The 24860-nt window shown below is 37.9% G+C and overlaps 1 protein-coding gene across 3 annotated transcripts in view; it reads right to left on the reverse strand.

Annotated features, from left to right (window-relative positions):
* ASB9 (ankyrin repeat and SOCS box containing 9) overlaps nt 1-24860 on the reverse strand; it is an 82706-nt gene that overhangs the window by 50938 nt on the left and 6908 nt on the right. For all 3 annotated transcript variants that reach the window (XM_053706069.1, XM_053706070.1, XM_053706071.1), the window contains one exon: nt 11651-11730. In XM_053706069.1, the coding sequence (XP_053562044.1) occupies nt 11651-11730 (80 nt within the window). The remainder of the gene's footprint in view (nt 1-11650; nt 11731-24860) is intronic.

A 24860-nucleotide genomic window follows, 5' to 3' on the forward strand; every position in this document is an offset into this window, starting at 1 on the left:
GCTGATCTCACAACCAAAATTCATTTACAGGAAAACTAGGAATTTGAAAACTATGCTAGCTCCTAGCATTCCAAGAAAAGGGAATACCAACTACGTCACAAACTGCCAAAAGAAAAGCATCAAAGGATTCTATCCATGTCCAAGCTGTAAAGCTTGCAAGAATGGTCGAAAGACTGACACCTTTTCATCCTTTCAAAAGAACGAGAAATATAGGATCAAAGAGTTGATCAGATGTAACGATAAAAATATCATCTATCTAGTCTCCTGCACCTGTGGGTTGCAATACGTAGGGCAAACATCAAGAGCCCTTAAGGATAGGATTAGGGAACACATCCTATGCATCGAGAAAGGTAGAACGGATACCCCACTTTATAAACACTTTGCGACAACCCATAAGGGAAATCTAAAAGACTTCAGTTTTTTGGGAATCCAAAAGGTAAAAGCAGACTGGCGAGGGGGGAACCACGAACAGAGACTATTATTTAATGAGTCAAGATGGATCTTTTTGATGGACTGTCTTTATCCCAAAGGTCTAAATCATAAGGAAGACCTAACACACTTGCTTTCTATTAAATAACAGTTCCCATATAAGACATAATTGGCACCTTGACCATAATATAAGCCCACTGAGATGGTTACCATAACTTTGATCTCCCAGGTCTAGAATAAGGAAGCATCCTGGTTAAATACACACCAGGTGGACCTCGAAATGAATACATCCCAGTCAGCAATTTAACTAAAAGCTATAACTGCTAAACATCTACCTTTTGAAATAGACCAAGGATGAACTAAGAAAGAATGGAATACCTGTCCTGCACTATCTAATCAGGGTGCTTACAAAACTCTATAATAAAGACAAGAACCAAGTATCAGTTAGAAATTTACTGTAGTATAGAAATATACCAGTATAAATATAATGGACACAAAGAATGATATAAACAATAGTACATTATGTCTGACAACAGATCCATACACCAAAAATAACTATTTAGAAAACAGTTTTTAAGAAATCATTCAGTAATATCTAATTCAACAACACCTAGACATTTACTTAGGATAGAACTTTCGAATGGAACATGAATCCCTCATTAGTAGATCCCTCGTTCACAATCTGACCCATAAATTATAGCCCAATGAAGAATAAAATGGTAAATCCTAAAGCACAACAAGCTAACTAAGGATTCATATATAGTTACACTATGTATGTTAGAATATCCAACATAAGTCATCTATAAGAATAGATCTCCTTGATCATTATCTGACCCCAGCTTATATTTGAAAAATAGCCACCCTTAATAAGACACCCACGTATTTATCCAATGTACCACTCAAGTACCTTGAGTTTATAACTTCATCTGAAAGAACAGTAAGGTCCAAACTCTCAGTGTATCCATAACTAACGGGTTCACTTAACAGAAAGATAACAACTCCGGTGAACTCTAAAACTCCATTTTAGGATATATATAACAGATCCACCTCACCTCTGTTGATCATAACAGTAGGTAGTGAGAAATACACAAACACAGGGTTTAATTTGTTTTATTAGTCTTTTTTCAAATACAGACTAACAGATCAGAATAGAGATCGTTACAAATATTGAGAAAAGCTAGATAATTATAGCCGTTCCACAAAGTAGTGACAGATTAAGAAATTTCATAATATCATGAAGACTCTGAATATATATCCCACCAATTTACTAAATATATTAATTTGACAATTTCACTCCGATTTACTTTTAAAATGCACATACATATGAAGCTAAAGCCTAAATATGGACATATCAGGTTCTAACCAAAACCGGCATTGACAATAAAACTGACAAATGTGGTAATCTACCACAACAACCAGAAGCCAAACCGGAAGACATGACTTCACTTCCGGTCACACTCCATAACGTAATGGAGCAAATCAATCAGGGCGGAAGTCGGCTGTGAAAGCATCCGGTATCTCCCGATCTGAGCGCATCCAAGGAGCTAAGGCGGAAGTCGGCTGTGTAAACATCCGGTGTCTTCCGATTTGAGCGCTTCTGACTATATAAGGATTAGGTTGATCTAAAGTAAGCATCCATTCCCTAATAATAACATCGACACAGAAAAAAGGGAAATCAGTCCGCAGACAGCAAACAATCTATTACTATACATAAAGGATGTATATAGCCACTGTAGAAGAGTACCGGAATGATTGCCAAATAACCCTTAGGAACAATAAGGCCATTTCTAGACCGGTATATAGAATAAAGGCTCTCTAATTTACAACTAATACAGGTTGGATGGGAATAGGATAGAAACTACAGGAAACATCCCAGAGATGCAATGGGGCAAACAGGAAAGGGAAGTCTTTCCGATTTTGGCGCCAAAACGGCACCAATTGTTTTCTCACACTCTCTATTTAAAGCTCCCAGAGATCACTACACAGTATAGTCTTGAGAAAGGCCTAATCTAGGCCGAAACGCGTTGGCATACTGGTGAGCTTGATTTTAATTACCATTATTATCTATTGTATACAGTGTTGCACTATTTTGTTTTTCTTTGTTTTCCTACAGGTTTTTTTTTTTTTGTCGCTATTTATTGTGATTTTACTTTTAACATCGGATGGGACATTGAACTCACTGGGCACAAAATTTGTTTTAATCCCCCATTTTTTGCACACAACTAACACGAACGCTATCTTTTTTGGATTGCTACATTTCATATTTGATTTCACCAAAGTGGATTTTATCATTTATTATTATTTTTTCTATTTTTTGCTTTTTGTTTTTTGCCTTTTGGTTCTAATGACCTTTGCCTAAAGGTTGAATTATATATATTTTTTACTTATTTTTTACTTATTTTTCACTCATTTTATCTACAACCTCATCTAACATCTATATTTGACTATAGATCTCTCACTACCCATCAGCAACGTTGGAGGACACACCCACGGTTTAATACGAACATTCACATTTAACTTTTTCCACCATTTTTTTTCACCATTTTTGATTGACTTTACATTTGATTGACATTGTGAGTTTGGTATCGTTTTATGGTTTAACTTTGCTTATAAGTATTAATATTTGTATTTTTATTCAACTTCCCACACTTGTGTATCACTATCTAGGAGTGTCAACACTCCCACTGTAATTCGCATCTCCCAGGAGATTTTATTATGTACTTATGTTTTTAGTAGTTAGACATGGATCCATGTTTCTAATTTTATTGTGTTATTGTGGTTTTATTGTGATATTTATTTATGTTTAGCCTTTATCGAAGGTAATAAATTGTAAGATTTAGCCACAAGTTTGTTAGCCTTTTAAGCTCTTTTAGCGCTTACTCTCACCTTTTCGTATTAGTACTATTATCAGCCTACTAGGAGGCTAACTGTTAGTAAGCTTAAGGCCCCACTGTAGCGCTCGGTCCAATTCTCTCCATCAAAGGTTAGCTAAATAAATATAGCTAATCTTGTGAAAATATAAAACCACATAAAGTCCCAATGTAGGTGATGAAAAACAATATTAAGGCAGCACTCTGAATGACCGAGCAAAAAATCACAGGCCTGGAAGACACAAACAGAGGCGCCTCGTGGTATAGCACAGCAAAACAAATGTATGAGAAATATCACTACAAGGGAAAACTCACAATTGCACAGCCACATATAGTGCTTTCATGGCAGGCCGAGACTTCTGAGCCACTCGGCTGACTCACTCCCGTCTGTGGTAGCTCCGCCCTGCTACGGGAACAGTGTCAACCGCTACGACTTAGAGTGGTATTTTATCCTTAGTTCATTCTGATTGGTCCTTGTGAATATTTATGAGAGCAAGGTTATACATGATGTTATCAGGCTGATGAAATGGTGTGTACGACGAGAAACTCATTGCTGGCATAATTTTAACTTTGTTTTAATAAAGATTTTATCTCTCTACCTCACTCTGGTTAAGCTATTTTTGGAAAATGGTGCCAGCATTATATTTACGCTAGGCACCTTATGAATATTAGAATCAGTATTGGGATTCCTTGACAGCTGCCTGTACAATTGTGAGTTTGCCATTGTAGTGCTATTTCTCATTTATTTGCTTTGCTGTGCTACACCATTAGACGCCTCTGTGTCTTTCAGGATTCGGAGCCAATACCAAGGGCATATAAGTACAGCCACTAATAAACAGCTAGCTCCCAACAGTGCACTGGTGCTCCTGAGCCTACCTAAGTATGCTTTTAAACAAAGGATAGTTAGGTAATGAAACAAATTAGATAACATAAGTAAATTGGAAAGTCATTTAAAATTGCATGCTCTGCCTGAATCCTGAAAGTTTAATGTTGACTTTATTGTCCATTTAAGGATTCTAACATATTGATCTGAGCAGCCCAACTGTTAGGAAGTTTTCAATCACTGATGTATGGTGTTAGTCATTTTCTATACAAAACAATTATTTAGAAGTATGTTAGTTTCAGTATGTTAGTACTTGAGTGTGATTACCGAACGGTAATGTTACGGAGTTATCATTCAGTTTTATTTGTGCATTAAGCACAAAATGCCATGAATTTAGTGCTAAACAACAACATGATTTCCAGCTACAAAGTACAGAGAAAAACTGTGTATAGCTTCAGTATTATTTAGTTAGGTAAAAGGGTTACTGTATAATATGTCTTGTTAATTGCAATGTTCTTACATAGAAAGTAGAATGATTACAAACATGACAGGTAAATGGACAGTGCAGTGTTTGACTGACAAGGAGGAAGGGGAGACACAGATAAGGAATGGAGGGAGAAGAAAATAGGAAAAAGAGGAGGAGGAAAAGAGAAGGGGAGATGAAGAGATGAAAGAAAGAAGCAATGAGCAAAAGAACTAAAGCAAGAGATGGAGAGACAGCAGAGTAAGATTGAAGACGTGAAATTGATGTCTGAGGTGTGTGACTGAGATCTTTGTATTTTATTTATTTATTTATTTATTTATTTATTTTTACTAAAATGTTACTACAAAAGTATTCTGTATTTTATACACTGGCAGCTTTCCTGGAAGAAAATACCGGCCATGCTAATTAGCATAAATAAATATAAATGTGCAGCATAACTAAAAGCTGTTTGAACTGACTTTCAGTAATCATTTATTTCAGATTTCCACACCTTGAGAATATATATATATATGTATATATATATATATATATATATATATATATATATATACACAGTATATATATGTGTGTGTGTGTGTGTGTGTGTGGAGACCAGGTAACTATTTTTACATACCTTAATGTAGGGATTTATGATAAAAGTGGAATTGTCTTTGTAGGACAGCAGTAATGTAATTGCCTGTATTACAAGTAATACAGTGATTTTCTCCTTAATTTACAAAACATAATTTATGCTTGCTTGATAAATTAATTTCTTTCCTGATGGTGAGAGTCTACGATCCATTTCTCCTAGGAATTACTCTTCTCTACCACTAGGAGGAGGCAAAGATTCCCAAACCCCAAGAACCCTATAAAACTGCTTCCACCTCATACATACCTCAGTCTAACGTATAGCCAAGCAAAGTGAGGTAAGAAAAAGGAATAAAAGCAGCAAGGAAAAAAGATGTGCCAAACAAAAGTAATAAACCCTAGAAACCATAGTGTGGGGTCTCACCACCATGAAAGAAATTAATTTATCAAGTAAGCATAAATAATGTTTTCTTTCATACAGGTGATGAGAATCCATGTTCCCTTACTCCTGGGAACTAATATGCAAGCTGTGGAGACCACAAGTAATAACATAAAGGTATGGATTTTAAAAACATATTTTTTTCACTGAGAAATTAAATCCAAAACCTCAGTAAAAAAAAAATGTTGTAATGCACTTAAAAAATAAATCAAACATACAAAAAATCGAACTCAGATAACTGCCTGAATAACCTTCTTATCAAAGGCTGCCTCAGAAGAAGCAAAAACATCCCTAGATTATACTCAGCTGTCTAAAAATATATTTTTAGACAGCTGAGTATAATCTCTGTACCACTGATGCAGCATAAAAAGCTGAAGAGGTCTCAAGTGTAAATGAGCAAATGGAATTTCATCTGAAGCTGCAATTATAAGACCTAGAACTTCCATACAAAGAGCAACCAAGGGGAAAGAGACACCAATCTTAACTGTCTCTACTCTGTCAGAGATAGACTCATGGAAACTGAATCTATTTGAAAAACCAAGAAAGTTACCTTTTTATGAGGAATCAAATAATTTTTTGGAAAATTGATCCTTAAAGAGTCGGTTGGTGTGAGATTCTGCTAAAGGAAAATAAGGAGTGAATCAAGATGCCATCCAGGTATGAAAACAAAGCAATACCCTGAGTTCTTATCACAGACAATAGGGAACCCAGAACCTTTGTGAATATTCTTGGAGCTGTAGCCAGACCAAATGATAGAGGAACAAACTGAAAATGCCTGTCCAGAAATTGTAAATGTTCTCTGTGAATTGGAACATGAAGGTAAGCATTCTTTAAATCTATTGTGGACATAAACTGACCATGGTAAACAAAATGCAGAATAGTCCAAATAGTTTCCATTTTAAAGATGTAATCCTTACAAACTTGTTCAGAGCTTTCAGATCCAGAATTGGTCTGAATGCAACTTCCTTCTTTGCAACAATGAAGAGATTTGAAAAAAAATCCCATCCCCTGTTCCTGCAAAAGAACTGGAACAATCACTCCAATAGCTTCCATATCTGAGACAGGAAAATATCTTGAGCTTTCACAGGATTCCTTGGAACATTGGACAGAAAAAAACATTCCTCTAGGAGGCCTTATTTTAAATCCTATTTGATATCCCTGAGAAACTATATTCAGAACCCAGGGATCTGGAACAGACTGAAACCAAGCCTCCTGAAAGAGGCTTAACCTGCCCCCTACAAGAACCTCTGGATAGGGGGCACCACCTTCATGCAGTTTTAGTAGTAAGGATAGACTTCTTACCCTGTTTTAAATTTGTTCCAGTTAGCTCTAGGTCTCCAGACTGAGCCAGAGTTTGTTTGCTTCTGAGCAGAGGAGTCAACATTTTGTTCTTTATTCTGAAAAAAGGAATGAAAATGATTGGAAGCTTAGATTTTCCTCTAGACTTTACCTCCAGTAACAGTAGATATTATAGAATCTAATACAGAACCAAACAACCTATTTCCCTGAAAGGATAGAGACAAATAATCTGAATTTTGACACCATATCAGCAGATCAGGATTTAAGCCATAAGGCTCTTCTGGCAAGGACTGCCAAATACATGCTTTTGACATTAATCTACATAATATCAAACATAGCATCACAAATAAAAGAATTGGCACTTTTGAGTAAACCCAAAAGATTTGCACTAGCAGAGTCATCAGAACACTGTTCTGAAAGACAAGATAATTAGTAAGTTGAAGCAGCAGCCACATTAGCAATGGAAATAGCTGGCCTGAACAAATACACTGCTTGTAAAAAGGCCCTTCTCTGAAAAGACTCTAATTTTCTATCTAAAGGGTCTTTAAAAGAAGTTCTGTCTTCCAAAGGAATAGTAGTATGTTTAGCCAGAGTGGAAACGGCCCCATTCACCTTGGAAACAGTTTCTCACAAATTAATATTAGCACCAGGTAAAGAATCTAACTTTTTAAATCTTGCAGAAGGAATAAATGAATTACCTGTCTTTGGGGTCGATTTACTAAAGTGCAGACGGACATGATATCATGTAGAGTATGATGTCCGCCGCACATCGATAAATGCCGACAGTATATGCTGTCGGCATTTATCACTGCACAAGCAGTTCTGGTGAACAGCTTGTGCAATGCCACCCCCTGCAGATTTGCTGCTTCGTAACTACTGTTTCCGGCGAGCCTGAAGGCTCGCATGGAAACAGGGGCATCAAGCTCCATTCGGAGCTTGATAATTCGGCCCCTTAGACTATTCCCTAGAGATCATGTCAGAGACAGCATTAGGAATAGGAAAAAATCTCAGGGAGATTAAAGGGACACTAAAGTCAAAATTCAACTTTCATGATTCAGACAGAGGATGCAATTTTAAACAACTTTCCAATTTACTTCCATTATCAAAATGTGCATAATCTTTTTATATTTACACTTTTTGAGACACCAGCTCCTACTGAGCATGTGCAAGAATTCAAAGAATATACGTATATGCATATGTGATTGACTGATGGCTGTCACATGATTCAGGCAGAGTGGAAATAGAAATATCTTTAAAATTTGTCAGAAAAAAAATCTACTACTCATTTGACGTTCAGGCTAAGTGCTATTGCATTGTCTTGTTATCTTGTTATCATGCATGTGTTGATCTATTTTATTTATTAGTTCTTTAACAACAGTCTATAAAACTGAATTTAAATGATTACAAGGCTTATCATCAGAAACGTTAGGTTCTTTAACCACTAATAATTGTAGAAAGGTAGAAAGATTTAGGGACAGAATCAGACAGCTCCATTATAGAATATGGCAAAGCAATGCAATAAACACTAGGGGGTCTATTTATTATAGTGCAGACGGACATGATACAATGTAGCGTATCATGTCCGCCGCACATCGATAGATGCCGACAGCATACTCTGTCAGCATTTATCATTGCACCAGCAGTTCTTGTGAACTGCTGGTGCAATGCTGCTCCCTACAAATTTGCGGCCGCTAGCAGGGGGTGTCAATCAACCCAATTGTATTCAATCGGTTTGATTTCTGTCTGCCGCCTCAGAGCAGGTAGACAGGTTATGGAGCAGTGAGCCTAAAACACGGGGCATCAAGCTCCGTACAGAACTTGATAAATTGACTCCTAGGGATGTGCATTCGTTTTTGAACGAATGTACATGAATCCACCAATGAAATTTAAAGAAAATGGAAAAAAAACTGACATATTTATTTATTAGTTTCATTTAATCTGATTTTAAGGTTTTATACTTACCTCAACACGCTTTGGAGACCACGCTAAACCGATCGTCTTCTTGCTAGATCCCTGGTGCACTTGGCACCCAGGACTAACTTTAGTGCAGGTCCTGGGAGCCGAACTACTAAGCCTCCTGCTAGCGCAGCCAGGACTCTGGCACGAATGGGATCGGGTTACCGCTTTAAGGTAAGTATAAAAGTAAGGATGTAGCTGTGTAATCCTGTGTAAGGATGTGAACTTTTCACCTGTAGCTTAGAAACATTTATATTAATTTTAATATAAATGAATGTAAAATGTTTCATGAAAATTCAATTTTCATTTAATTTTACACTGTGCAGGGAACAAATTTTCAGGGAAACGAATTTCCTTGAATATTCGTTATGAAAATGTAATCTGAAATAAACATTATAACTTTCCCTGTCTAATAAACACTATGGGGCTTAGTTATTAATGTGCAAGCGGACATGATCCGATATTGCGGATCATGTCCACCACACATCGATAAATGTCGACCTGAAGGCTCGCCAGAAACACGGGGCTTCAAGCTCCATATGGCATATAACAAAGCAGTTGGCTCACAAGTAAAGGTCACTTTAAGTGTAGCAACCACAGCTGCAAAGCATGTGACCATGCTTGGATGACCAAACAATTTCAGTCCTGCGTCACACAAAAAGTCTATGACTTGTAGCATTGTACCAACTGCAGGTCTAAATAAGTGATTTATTTAATTGTTTGTGACTCTTACAATTTACAATATGTAGGATTGACGACTAGAGAAGCCCGGTTGAGAATCAGAGAACACCTTAATGACATTGACGTCAATCCTTGCTCTGCTTTGGAGGAACATTTCATTGTAAAACATGGTTGTAAAGTCAAAGATTTTAGATGGTTGGTCATAGACCACATTAAAAAAACGTACTATAGGTGGTAACTTAGATTCCCTCCTAGCGATGAAGGAGGCTTTTGGGATATTTATCCTGAGGACAAGAGTACCTGATGGTTTTAATATAGATTCTGACATAATCAATGTCTGGAATTAACTTTGAATGGATATACCATGTCCTCAGAGTATTATCCCTATCTTCCTTACTTTGCAGAGTTTCTTTTGACTTTCCCCTATCTGTCATGGGGTTTTCTTCTTCACACCTAATTTAGGTATTGTAACTGTTAATTGCTTTTATCACAAATACGTTAAATACTGTTTATATATTAACAAATGTTAAGGCAGATAGAAAAAAAGTTGTAACCAGGAATTTTTGTTTTGTTTTTACCACCTCTAAAACAGTGTTTTACACCACTAACGTTTTTCAGATACATTGTATTCAATTGTGAGGCATATTGACCTTTTTAACTAGCATACATTAGATTAATTATTGCTGGTCATAGGGATACGGTATTTGGGCGTTCATCTGGGACTCTGGCTTGAGATACATGGTCACAGTTGTATTTAAACAAAATGACTGTGGGTGTCCCATATGATCGCCCAGAAAGACCAAATATTTTTTTTCAGATCAGTAGTTATTATTGTAGTTAAATATAAGGCATGTATATGTGTTCTTTCTTTCTTTCTTTCTTACACATACATAGTATGGAAGTGTTAATGCCACCATTTGAATTGTGTATATTGAAATTCCTGTTTTCTGTCATTTTCAGTAATGAAGGAGTTAAGTGGGAGTTTTTTCTTCTAATTTGCATGACCCAATCAGACGATACCTTAGGGTATTTACATGTTCAGTACAGAAATGGAACCAGGTCACGGATGAAGGTATGAGCCGAAACGCGCCTGACCCCTCTTTCTCTACATGTAGTTTTTATTTTTTGTTTTGTACAGATTCATGTCTAATAAATGTCCTTTTTTTGCTTTGAATCCGTGCTCCATTTTTTTTTTAATTTTTGCTTAGGTAAATTTGTCTACTTGTACCCTGACATTAGTCTTTATATTAGTTTCTAATTTAATAATAATAATAAAAGTTTATTTTAAGTCTAATTCCCAATAAAGGCCAGTAGTGTTAATGTGTTGTTCATCCTTCTGTTTTTGCTTTTTTAGATAGAAAGAAAAACTAGGCTCTTCAATTTTTATTTGATATCTTATTTAAAAAAAAATCATCACAATGCATTCATGTCAAATTATCTCTCTTTTGTTCTCAATATACTAAGAATCAGAAATAACTGGTAAGTTAAAATAATGATTGTTTAGTGCTGTATTATAATATACCCTTTCCTATAAGACATATGTTGATATATCTGTGTAATAAACCCTATTAGCTAGTTTCGTAATTAGAAAGCGTTTAGACAGAAATATAATTTTTTTTGGCGAATAACATATATGTTAAGGCTATTAAAGGGACACTGTACCCAAATTTTTTCTTTTGTGATTCAGATAGAGCATGCAATTTTAAGAAACTTTCTGATGTGCTCCTATTATCAAATTTTCTTCATTCTCTTGGTATCTTTATTTGAAAAGCAAGAATTTAATTTTAGATGCCGGCCCATTTTTGGTGAACAACCTGGGTTGTCCTTGCTTATTGGACAGCACCAATAAACAAATGCTGTCCATGGTTCTGAACCACAAATTTGCTAGCTCCTTAGCTTAGATGCCTTCTTTTTCAAATAAAGATATCAAGAGAATGAAGAAAAATTGATAACAGAAGTAAATTAGAAAGTTGCTTAAAATTGCATGCTCTATCCGAATCATGAAAGAAAAAATTTGGGTTCAGTATCCCTTTAAATATACTACGTTCAATGTTTGCATTTCAAAACTTGCTGATCATTGTAATTTGCAGTAAAAAAATTACCTGGCTTAAAAGTTTGCTTAGAGCCAATGTGCGGCCATGTATAGATGCATCGTGCATGAGAGACCAATCTGACACAAAATCTGTAATGACAAAGGGAAAGGAAAATGTAAAGATATGTAATACAAATTAATGTGTGTATATATATATATATATATATATATATATATAAACAGCACAAATAAGAAAAATGTAAGACTTTACCTGATAAATTCATTTATTTCATATTGGCAAGAGTCCATGAGCTAGAGGGAGGGATAAAAATAAAGACAGCCAATTCCGCTGAAAAATTAATCCACAACCCAAATCAAAAGTTTTAATCTTATAATGAAAAAAACTGAAATTATAAGCAGAAGAATCAAACTGAAACAGCTGCCTGAAGTACTTTTCTAACAAAAACTGCTTCTGAAGAAGAAAAAACATCAAAATGGTAGAATTTAGTAAAAGTATGCAAAGAAGACCAAGTTGCTGCTTTGCAAATCTGATCAACAGAAGCTTCATTCCTAAAAGCCCAGGAAGTAGAAACTGACCTAGTAGAATGAGCCGTAATCCTCTGAGCCGGGGATTTTCCCTACTCCAAATAAGCATGATGAATCAAAAGCTTTAACCAAGATGCCAAAGAAATGGCAGAAGCCTTCTGACCTTTCCTAGAACCAGAAAAGATAACAAATAGACTAGAAGTCTTTCTGAAATCTTTAGTAGCGTCAACATAATATTTCAAAGCTCTTACCACATCCAAAGAATGTAAAGATCTCTCCAGAGAATTCTTAGGATTAGGACACAATGAAGGGACAACAATTTCTCTACTAATGTTGTTGGAATTCACAACATTAGGTAAAAATGTAAATGAAGTCCGCAAGACCGCCTTATCCTGATGAAAAATCAGAAAAGGAGACTCACAAGAACGAGCAGATAATTCAGAAACACTTCTAGCAGAAGAGATGGCCAAAAGGAGCAATACTTTCGAAGAAAGTAATTTAATGTCCAGAGAATGCATAGGCTCAAACGGAGGGGCCTGTAAAGCTTTCAAAACCAAATTAAGTCTCCAAGGAGGAGAGATTGATTTAATGACAGGCTTGATACGAACCAAAGCCTGTACAAAACAATGAATATCAGGAAGATTAGTAATTTTTCTGTGAAACAGAACAGAAATAGCAGAGATTTGTCCTCTCAAGGAACTTGCAGACAAACCCTTATCTAAACCAACCTGAAGAAACAGTTAAATTCTAGGAATTCTAAAAGAATTCCAAGAGAATTTATGAGAAGAACGCCATGAAATGTAAGTCTTCCAAACTCGGTAATAAATCTTTCTAGACACAGATTTACGAGCCTGCAACATAGTATTAATCAACATAGTATTCATCACCTCTATGACTAAGCACTAAGCGTTCAATCTCCATACCTTCAAATTTAATGATTTGAGATCCTGATGGAAAAATGGGCCTTGAGATAGAAGGTCTGGCCTTAACGGAAGTGGCCAAGGTTGGCAACTGGACATCCGAACAAGATCCGCATACCAAAACCTGTGTGGCCATGCTGGAGCCACCAGCAGTACAAACGAACGCTCCATTATGATTTTGGAAATCACTCTTGGAAGAAGAACTAGAGGCGGAAAGATATAAGCAAGTTGATAACTCCAAGGAAGTGTCAACGCATCCACTGCTTCCGCCTGAGGATCCTTGGAACTGGACAGATACCTGGGAAGTTTCCTGTTTAGATGAGAAGCCATCAGATCTATTTCTGGAAGCCCCCACATCTGAACAATCTGAAAAAACACATCTGAGTGAAGAGACCACTCTCCTGGATGTAAAGTCTGGCGACTGAGATAATCCGCTTCCCAATTGTCTATACCTGGGATATGGACTGCAGAAATTAGACAGGAGCTGGATTCCACCCAAGCAAGTATCCGATATACTTCTTTCATAGCTTGAGGACTGTGAGTCCCACCTTGATGATTGACATACACCACGGTTGTGACATTGTCTGTCTGAAAACAAATAAATGGTTCTCTCTTCAGAAGAGGCCAAAACTGAAGAGCTCTGAGAATCGCACGGAGTTCCAAAATATTGATTGGTAATCTCGCCTCTTGAGATTTCCAAACCACCTGCGCTGTCAGAGATCCCCAGACAACTCCCCAACCTGAAAGACTCGCATCTGTAGTGATCACAGTCCAGGTTGGACGAACAAAGAGGCCCCTTGAACTAAACGATGGTGATCTAACCACCAAGTCAGAGATAGTCGAACATTGGGATTTAAGGATATTAATTGTGATATCCTTGTATAATCCCTGCACCATTGATTCAGCATACAAAGCTGAAGAGGTCTCATGCAGTCATGAGACCTAAAACCTCCATGCACATAGCTACTGAAGGGAATGATTGAAACGGAAGGTTCCAACAAGCTGCAACCAATTTCAGACGTCTCTTGTCTGTTAGAGACAAAGTCATGGACACTGAATCTATTTTGAAACCTAAAAAGGTTACCCTTGTCTGAGGAGTCAAAGAACTTTTTGGTAAATTGATCCTCTAACCAATTTTTTGAAGAAACAACACTAGTTGATTCGTATGAGATTCTGCAGAACGTAAAGACTGAGCAAGTACCAAGATATCGTCCAAATAAGGAAACACCGCAATACCCGGCTCTCTGATTACAGAGAGTAGGGCACCGAGAACCTTTGAAAAGATCCTTGGAGCTGTCGCTAGGCCAAAAGGAAGAGCAAAAAATTGGTAATGCTTGTCTAGAAAAGAGAATCTCAGGAACTGATGGTGATCTGGATGAATCGGAATATGAAGATATGCATCCTGTAAGTCTATTGTGGACATATAATGCCCTTGCTGAACAAAAGGCAGAATAGTCCTTATAGTCACCATTTTGAATGTTGGTATTCTCACATAACGGTTCAAAATTTTTAGATCCAGAACTGGTCTGAAAGAATTCTCCTTCTTTGGGACAATGAACAGATTTGAATAAAAACCCAGACCCCGTTCCTGAACAGGAGCTGGCACAATTACCCCAGATACCTCCAGGTCTGAAACACACTTCAGGAAAGCCTGAGCCTTTTCTGGGTTCACTGGAATGCGTGTGAGAAAGAAACTTCTCACAGGCGGTCTTACTTTGAAACCTATTCTGTACCATTGAGAAACAATGTTCTGAATCCAATGATTTTAGATTGAATTGATTCAAAGATCCTTGAAGAATTTTAGTCTGCCCCCTACCAGCTGAGCTGGAATGAGGGCCGCACCTTCATGTGGACTTGGGGGCTGATTTAGATCTTTTAAATGGCTTGGATGTATTCGCGACTGAAGAAGGCTTCCAATTGGAAACCGTTCCCTTAGGGGAAGGATCAGGTTTCTGTTCCTTATTTTGTTGAAAGGAACGAAAACGGTTAGCAACTTTAAATTTACCCTTAGATTTTTTATCCTGAGGCAAAAAAGCTCCCTTCCCCCCAGTGATAGTTGAAATAATTGAATCCAACTGAGAACCAAATAATTTATTACCTTGGAAAGAGAGAGATAGCAACGTTGATTTAGAAGTCATATCAGCATTCCAAGATTTAAGCCATAAAGCTCTTCTAGCTAATATAGCTAAAGACATATATCTGACATCAATTTATTTATTTATTTATAAAATATTTTACCAGGAAGGATACATTGAGCTTTCTCTTGTTTTCAAGTATGTCCTGGGTGATTCTGATGATATCAAAAATGGCATCACAAATGAAATTATTAGCATGTTGAAGTAACTTAACAATGCTATACACATTATGATCTGATACTTGTTGCACTAGGGTTTCCAACCAAAAAGTTGAAGCAGCTGCAACATCAGCCAAAGAAATAGCAGGCCTAAGAAGATGACCTGAACATAAATAAGCCTTCCTTAGATAAGATTCAAGTTTTCTATCTAAAGGATCTTTAAAAGAAGTACTATCTGCCGTAGGAATAGTAGTACGTTTAGCAAGAGTAGAGATGGCCCCATCAACTTTGGGGATCTTTTCCCAAAACTCCAATCTATCAGACGGCAAAGGGTACAGCTTATTAAACCTTGAAGAAGGAGTAAAAGAGGTACCCAGTCTATTCCATTCCCTAGAAATTACATCTGAAATAGCGTCAGAAACTGGAAAAACCTCTGGAATAAGTACATGAGTTTAAAAACTGAATTTAAATGTTTACTAGTTTTAATATCAAGAGGACTAGTCTCCTCCATATCGAATGCAATCAACACCTCTTTCAATAAGGAACGAATATACTCAATTTTAAATAAGTATGAAGATTTGTCAGTGTCAATATCTGAGGCAGAATCTTCTGAACCAGATAGATCCTCATCAGAGATAGATAAATCAGAATGTTGCCGGTCATTTAAAAATTCAATAAATTTTATGAGAAGTTTTAAAATACCTTTTACGTTTATTAGAAGGTGGTATGACAGACAAATCCTTCTGAATAGAATTAGAAACAAATTCTCTCACATTAACAGGAATATCCTGAGCATTAGATGTTGAAGGAATAACAACAGGTAATGGATTACTACTAATGGAAATATTGTCTGCATGTAAAAATTTGTCATGGCAACTATCACAAATTACAGCCGGAGGTACAGTTACCACAAGTTTACAACAAATGCACTTAGCTTTGGTAGAACCGACATCAGGCAGCAGGATTCCAATAGTGGATTCTGAAACAGATCAGATTGAGACATCTTGCAATATGTAAGAGAAAAAATAACATATAAAGCAAAATTATCAATTTCCTTATATGACAGTTTCAGGAATGGGAAAAAATGCAAACAGAATAAGCCTCTGGAAACCAGAAGCAAAAATACATGAAGACTTAAATAATGTCAAAAGTCTGGCGCCAAGTATGACGCCCACAACTGACAAAATATTTTTGGCGCCAAAAATGTCTGCAACAAACACGAGCGTCATAGATGACGCAACTACGTGAAAATTCTCGGCGCCAACTAAGACGCCGGAAATGACGAAAATCCGTCAACAAACTTAATTCTCACGCCAAAAAAGTCTCGCGCCAAAAATGACGCAATAAATTATAGCATTTTGCGCACCCGCAAGCCTAACAGCCCGCAATTTAGAAAGAAAGTCAATTTGAAAATTTCAGTCTGTAAAAAGGAAATATATTGATAAACCTGAATCATGGCAAATATAAGTACAAACATTATATTTAGGACTTTACATTTTAAGTGCCAAACTATAGCTGAGAGTGTCTTAATAAAGGAAAACATACTTACCAAAAGACACTCATCTACATAAAGTAGATAGCCAAACCAGTACTGAAACGAGAATCAGCAGAGGTAATGGTATATAAGAGTATATCGTCGATCTGAAAAGGGAGGTAGGAGATGAATCTCTACGACCGATAATAGAGAACCTATGAAATAGATCCCCGTTAGCATGACCATTGCATTCAATAGGTAATACTCCCTTCACATCCCTCTGTCATTCACTGCACTGAGCACTCTGAGAGGAACCGGGCTTCAGCATGCTGAGAAGCGCATATCAACGTAGAAATCTAGCACAAACTTACTTCACCACCTCCATAGGAGGCAAAGTTTGTAAAACTGAATTGTGGGTGTGGTGAGGGGTGTATTTATAGGCATTTTGAGGTTTGGGAAACTTTGTCCCTCCTGGTAGGAATGTATATCCCATACGTCACTAGCTCATGGAATCTTGCTAATTACATGAAAGAAATAAGTTTAGTTGCTTTCAAATACACTATTTTTAAATTGGCAATTTTACATAACTTATTTAAAGAGGTAGTAAAGTCGAAATTAAACTTTCATGATTCAGATGGGGCATGCAATTTTAAACAACTTTCCAATGTACTTTTATCATTAAATTTGCTTTTTTTCTCTTGGCATTCTTTGTTTAAAGCTAAACCTAGGTAGACTCATATGCTAATGTATAAGGCCTTAAAGGTCGCCTCTTATCTCAGTGCATTTTGACAGTTTTTCACAGCTACACAGCACTAGTTCATGTGTGCCATAGAGATAACATGGTGCTCACTCCCATGGAGTTATTTATGAGTCGAAACTGATTGGCTATGTCTGGCAAAATAACTGAAAGGAGGTGGCAGTCTACCAAGGCTTAGACATAAGGTAATCACAGAGGTATAAAGTATATTAAAATAACCGTGTTAGTTATGCAAAATTGGGGAATGGGTAATAAAGGGATTATCTATTTTTTTAAACAATAAAAAAATCTGGAGTAGACTGTCCCTTTAAGGCAGATGAATACCACAGAAGTTTAAAACGTTTAATAGAGTACAAAACATTATCATTGTAACCTCTACATCTAAGTTACAGAAATACATTTTATCGACATTTACAAGATAAACGCATTAGAATATACAAATACCAGAAAAAGGGACATCAATATTCTGTTTTTTAAAAATTTGTATTAAGTGTGAGTTAGATAGATAGATAGATAGATAGATAGATAGATAGATAGATAGATAGATAGATATAATAGTGATAATTTCTTTTGTAATAATATTGAAAATTATTATAAAATGTGCATTCAATAAATTTGCAATAAACCCCCTACACTATTACCCTCTAAGCAGTCACAATCTCACTGCAAAAAAAAAATTAAAAAATTATTAGATCCCTAAACCTCCACAACTCTATCACAAAAATACCTATGCTTTATTACTGTAACTCCTAAACACCCACAACCCCCATTACAATAAACCTTTTTTCTTTTAACCGCTAAACTGCCACAACTCCCTTGCAAAAAAAAAATACACTGTTAAGCCCTAAACCATCACAAACCACATATATACAGTATATCCACATGCCTTTAACTAATCAGTTGCCTCAAAATCTAGGGGCCTATTTAACAATGGTCTGTCGGACCTGATCCGACAGTGCGGATCAGGTCCAACAGACCTCACTGAATGTGGAGAGCTCCGTATTCAGCATTGCACCAGCAGCTCCCTGCAGATTCACGGCCAATCGGCCACCAGCAGGGGGTTGTCAATCAACCCGATCATACTCGGTCGGGTTGATTTGTGGCGATGTCTGTCCGCCTGCTCAGAGCAGGCGGACAGGGTTATGGAGCAGCGGTCTTTAGACCGCTGCTTCATAACAGCTCCATCAGGAGCTTGATAAATGGGCCCCCATGTGTGTATTGAGAGTGACTAGATTATTTGGGGATATAGAAAAATTCAGGCGTTTAATATAAAAAATGAAAGGAACTATTTGCCCTGGGATTTAAATCAGACAGTCTAACTTGCTCCAGAATGGTGATGTTCAAGCTTTCGGATACAAGAGTTCTGGTGGGAGGAGCTAGCACTGTTTAGACACTAGCAAGCTGTGCACGAAGAACGCATGGTAACATCAACCCACGAAAGCGGAGGATTCCTCAGCCACAAAAGTGTTAATGGGCCTGGAAGCTTGTGTCTACCTGGCACAGGCATATCCGATCACGGAACTCTGAATACGGGCTAACGGCTCATTCTCCCAAGCACTCCTAGGCAGAGACTAATGGTCTACTGGGCTGCACCACATGCTTGCTGGAATGTACGCTGTTAGCGAAGCAAGCAAACAGCTGATTGCTCACCGGCCTGAGCTTTAGGAGACAGTCAGAAAGAGTAGGCTGAAAGGTAACACTTGCCCACTGGGTGTCAGCAGAAGCAACGCCAACACTGAATCATTTAAATTGCGGCGAGTCTGTGCAGACAAAGGACGGAGAATTGAGACCTGAGACACGCTCCCTGAGATTTAACTTAGGTGTGCCGGGCAGTGAAATAGCACTGGTGATCAGTGCTCTGGGATAAGAGAACGCTTATAACTGCTATAATATCAACTGGCTGTCAAGTGGCACCACATTGTCTGCTGAGCTGCACCATACCTCTATTGGAATATCTTCTGTGTAAAATTAGCAGCGAAGCAAGCGAACAGCTGACAGCCTACTAGCTTGAACAACAGGAGACCGGCAGCAGCATTTACATGCTAAAAGACAAAACAGGCTCATCGGGTTTCAGCAGCAGCAACACCGATAGTGAACCATTCAAAACGGTGACCGGCTTGTATATATCTGACAGACAGAGGTCGGCCCACCGAGATCCTTGCCACACTCCCTGAGATACAATATATATGTGCCTGGTAGTGAAGTCATACTTGTGATCGGTGCATTGGGAGACAAATTTGTCTATAACCGCTGTTACGCCTATCAGGAAGCAGTTAATGGTCATTAGCCTGAATGCTGCTCAGTAGATAGACCTGCTTGGGGTGATACAAAATTGATTGACAGGGATTTAGCTTAAAGCAACCTAGACACTAAAGCAGTAACATACCGCCTACGTCTTGGATACAGAGCCCAGTAGCATTGAGGTATTGTTAACTGCTGCTGCAAGGAAGCCCTGCTAGGATTTATATGTAGCTGCCACCTCAAGACATTGGCTGGTTATAAGCTGATATAAGTAGCAACGGAGTTGGTTGAAACAAACTACATATACAATATAGGATGTAGCAGCTTACTAGCTTTCTCCTTTATTGCACCAATAAGATGCTGGTATATAATCTGGACTGTCATTTTGGGCATAAGTGGAATCTGGGCTGACTACCTTGGGAACTGTGATTTGCAATATTCTCGTCCCTGACCTGGGGAAGGGAGAAATAAACTCAAGTAAGGAGCATACAAGGTGCCACGTCTGAGGAGGTGGCAGTGAGTTCAATTCGTACCTACAGGCTGGGAAGCGATACCATTATAAGACTGGAGGAAGAGAAACAGAAGCCCTCTGTCAAATAACTCCTGTTTTCTTGCTTGGCTTACATTAAAGTCTACCCCTTTTTTGTGGAATTTTTCTGCTATACTCCCCCCACCACCCCACCCCCCCCCTCGTGCTGGCAATAACAAGGAGAGAAAAGAGAAGAAAAGTCTAAGGGGAAGGAGAATAAAAAGAAAGGGGGGAAAAAGAAGGAGGGAGGAAAAGAAAGACAAAGGGGAAAATAAACAGAAAAGGGGAACTGCCTCCCCGAAGAAGGGACCTTAGAGTCGCTATGGACTCCCAAGCCTTAGATAATATGTGTAACATACCTATATTGTATCCAAGTTAAGGTTGAGTTCAGGATTCAGATATCACTGCAAGTAGGGGAAAACTGTATATTCTGTTTGAATGAGAAATGACTTCTTTGAATTACTGGGGCCGGAGCTTTATATCCCCTGAGCAGGGGCATATTGGCACCTCACGGATTGCACTCTCACAACTTGTTTTCCTGTGTAGGATAACAAGATATAGATATCCTAATTCACGTTTTCTTTTCTTTTTTCTTTTTTTTTTTTTATGTGTGTCATGCTTTTGGTAGACGTTTACTATGTGGACCTCGTATATAGGCTACATTGATGTTCTCAATGGACAAATTTATTTCACAGATTAAATCAAAATCACCCGTAATGGCCCCAAAAAGTAAAGCTAAGAAATTAAGCAGCACAAAAAAGGATCTTTTCCTCAAGATTAGCTGAAGCCGAGACTAGGATTTCCACTTTAGAAGACCAAGTAAACAGAGGCGTAACTAGAAACCACAGGGCCCAGGTGCAAAAATCTAAGAAGGCCCCCCCCCACCCTAAAAAAAGTGAATTTGATACATATTATTTTTTCTTTTCTTTTTTTTTTACATTTAACACAGAAAAAATGTGAATCAGATTACATGTCTGCAAAAGGAGGTACCCTGTGCCCACAGTCTGTGAGATGATCTGACCCACTATTACTGTATATAGTGACACTGTTTAACCCACCAGTACTGTATATAGTGAGTCAGTGACACAGTCTGTAATCTGCCGGTGAGATGGCTAACCTGACCCTACCCGCCCCAGTACTTTATAAAGTGACCACAGTAGTCTGTGACATGGTCCAGCCCCCCCAGTACTGTATATAGTGGTACTGTATAGTGACACTGTTTACCCACTCCCCCCATGCTGTAGTAACAAGGTCTGTAATTTGCTGGTTCCACAAACAAACACACATACATGCATAAATACACACAGTCACATACATACATACACATATACACATACACACATAAACACCAATGGGTAAAACAGAAACACTAACCCCTGTAGTCAGAGACACTAGTGAAGCATCATGTCACACTCACATGATATCAGTGCAGGCAGTGGCAAGTCAACGTTTTTTATATATTTTTTTAAGCTGGGTCACCACCCTTGGGAGCCCAGTCGCAATTGCAACCTCTGCACCCCCTGTAGTTTCATCCCTGCAAGTAAATATCTTGGATTCAAATGCCACTAAAGTAAAAAGAGATAGCTGCACTACGCACAAGGACTGAAGATCTCGAGGATAGATCAAGACGGAACAACGTCAAAGTGATCGGTCTCCCAGAAAACACAGAATACTGGGATCTTCTTGCCTTTGCGTCGGTGCAGCTGCCTCAAATTTTAGGCTTGACTGAGTCTATTCCGCTAGTAGTAGAAAGAGCACATCGAAAAGTATTTCTTCTGTTGTTTTTTTTTCCTTTTTTGTTTTTTTTCCCTTTATTATTTTTATCCTTTCCCTACCCACTCTTTCTGTGGAGAGGAGAGATGACAGTGAGATAGGTTAGGTCAGCAGCTCTAGTGTAATCCCAAATTTCTGGTAGGGAACCCACAAAAAGGTACTCGCTTATTGTAAACTTTAAATAGTGGTTTGAGATTATATTGTCATCTCATCCTCAGTGCGTATTCAACAGGAACAGTTCTAATTTTTAGTCATATGGCCTTATAATTCCCTGTTTTGGTGGATCTGTGTATTCTATATATCTTTGCGTATGTTTTGTTGATACAACAGCTGGGCACACAAATAATTGTTTAGATTAGTGGGCTTAGCGAGCTGTCCAGTGTAACCCCCGGAATTAAGCTTGTTAAAAATCTCTGCCGGGGTATTGCCTTCCCTCAAACCCCCCCCCCCCCCCCCGCTCCAATCACGGGTCCGAGCAAAGTTACCGCTCTGATCAGAATTATCAGCAGAGGTTGGTGTCTTTTCTATTTTCAGTATTTCTCCTTTTTGCCCTCAATTTATGCCCCCAAAGGGATAATAGCGCTTGTCTTTTAAGCTGAATAAGGCCGCTCTATGTTGCAGCGATCTGATATTCCCTGCTGTGTTTCACTTTTGTGGGTTGGTGTGTGTCGCACTTAGGCCTGTTTACTTACGCCCTGCTGCTTATTATGTTGCGAGAGCTTGTGAGGACGGTTTGCTTACCTCACTACTTTCCAGTATGTCTTCAGGCTCCCGATTAGATCTAATACCTGCTGCCGATCTGATCCCCGCTTCTGTGTAGCGGCAAATAAGGGAGGTTTGAAGTAGGCTGCCTCTTTAGATTGCGTAGATCTCAGGAATGGCGCTGCAGCTGCGTCTGCTCTCTCGCTTCAATAGTCACCGCTGTAGTTGTTATCCTGGCCTGGCTGAGTTAAATAAGTGGCTTCATTGCTCCAGCAAATTGATAATATTAAATAAACCAAAGTAGGAGAATTTTTTATCTATTTTATATGCATCATACAGCTTGAGGGTTGAAGAGCACTAGTGAAGCACAGCCATCTGCCTGCGTGGTTTGGCTCCGCCCCCCAGACTCAAAGTATTTTACCGCTTCTACCATTACGCTGATTCTCAAAAAAAAAACGAGATCCTGAAAATATAACATCCTATAGACCTATCTCTCTCCTTAACAAAGATTGCAAAATAGTAATGTCTATTTTAGCGGACAGGATTAAGAAACATCTTGGAGCACTCATTCATGAAGATCAGGCAGGGTTCATGAAGGGTAGAAACGTTACGAAGACAATCTGTAGGGTACTTAAGATAATAGAACATTTTTGGAATAAAGGAATGGAGAGCAGGAGTTCAACTAGACCGGATCTAGAAATATTATCGGTTGATTAAGAGAAGGCATTTGACCTAATGAGTTGGGACAATCTTTTTATGGCTTTAGAACGATTTGATTATCAGGGGAACTTTCTAAAGATAATTCAATTATTCTACCAGAAACCTATCTCGAATCTGAAAATTAACAATTCTTTGACCAACTGTTTGACACTGGAGAGAGGGACTCGATAGGGGTGTCCCCTCTCGCCCCTTCTCTTCAATATTTCACAAGAACCACTAGCAATTCTTCTCTGTCAGGATATACCAGGTATTCTTATTGGGGGTCAGAAGTTTGTGCTGAACTTTTATGCAGATGACCTTCTTCTATTCTTAATAGATACAAAGACCTCTATAAAGCAATTTTTAGAATTCACAGACCTATTTGGATAATTTTCGGGATATAAAATTAACCCGGATAAATCAGAAATCCTATGGATCTCATCACCACCAAGGCTAAAAGGTCTTCATTGTTCCTTTAAAGTAGTCGACACTGTGGATTACCTTGGAATAAAGATATCCAGAGATCCAGGCAAATGTTGCAACTTAAATTTGTCACCTCTATTTGTCAAACTAGATGAGAACTTAAAAAGATGGACCCAGTTATCAATATCCCTATCAGCTAGAATAGTCCTGATTAAAACCATCCTTTTCCCAAAGCTGTTATATCTGATACATAATTTGCCTTTTATTATTTACACAAAAGATATTTTAAGATACAATAGAATGGCATCTAAATTTATATGGCAAAAACATTTGGATCTCGTCGACAAATTTAAGTCACCACCAGTCGGCGGGGGGCTTAGCGCTACCTAACCTGAAGTTTTATAACTTGGCAGCTTTGGTAAAGGTGGTATTGGATTGGATTATGGAAAAAAACAGTACATATATAATTTAGAATTAAAATCAAAGACCCGCTTTTACTAAAGGTCCTAATTCACTGCAGTAATTCTTCAATACCAGCTTCTCTTTTTAAAATGCAAATATTTAAAGGCCCAAACTGTGCGTGGAAAAAATTCACACGTGAATTAAATGTTGATTACAGGCTCTCAAAATTTTTACCAATAAGTGGGAACCCGGAATTTCTTCCTGGTCTAGACTCAGCTGAGTTTAGAGATTGGTCGATTAAAGGGATTCATAATCTTATTCAGGTAAAGGAAGAGGGACGAGAGTCCATGAAATCATTTGAAACTCTTAAAAGATCATTTTCAATTCATAAGCATAGTTTCTTTGCATATCTTCAATTAAGACATTTCTTTGGTCAAGTCGTAAAAAAAAAACAGAGTCAAATTGGGAACTGGGTAACATTTGGTCGGCAATCAACCTCTATAAGCAGGGTAAGTACTCCA

This window comes from Bombina bombina, chromosome 3 (assembly GCF_027579735.1).
Source record: "Bombina bombina isolate aBomBom1 chromosome 3, aBomBom1.pri, whole genome shotgun sequence".
NCBI lineage: Eukaryota > Metazoa > Chordata > Amphibia > Anura > Bombinatoridae > Bombina > Bombina bombina.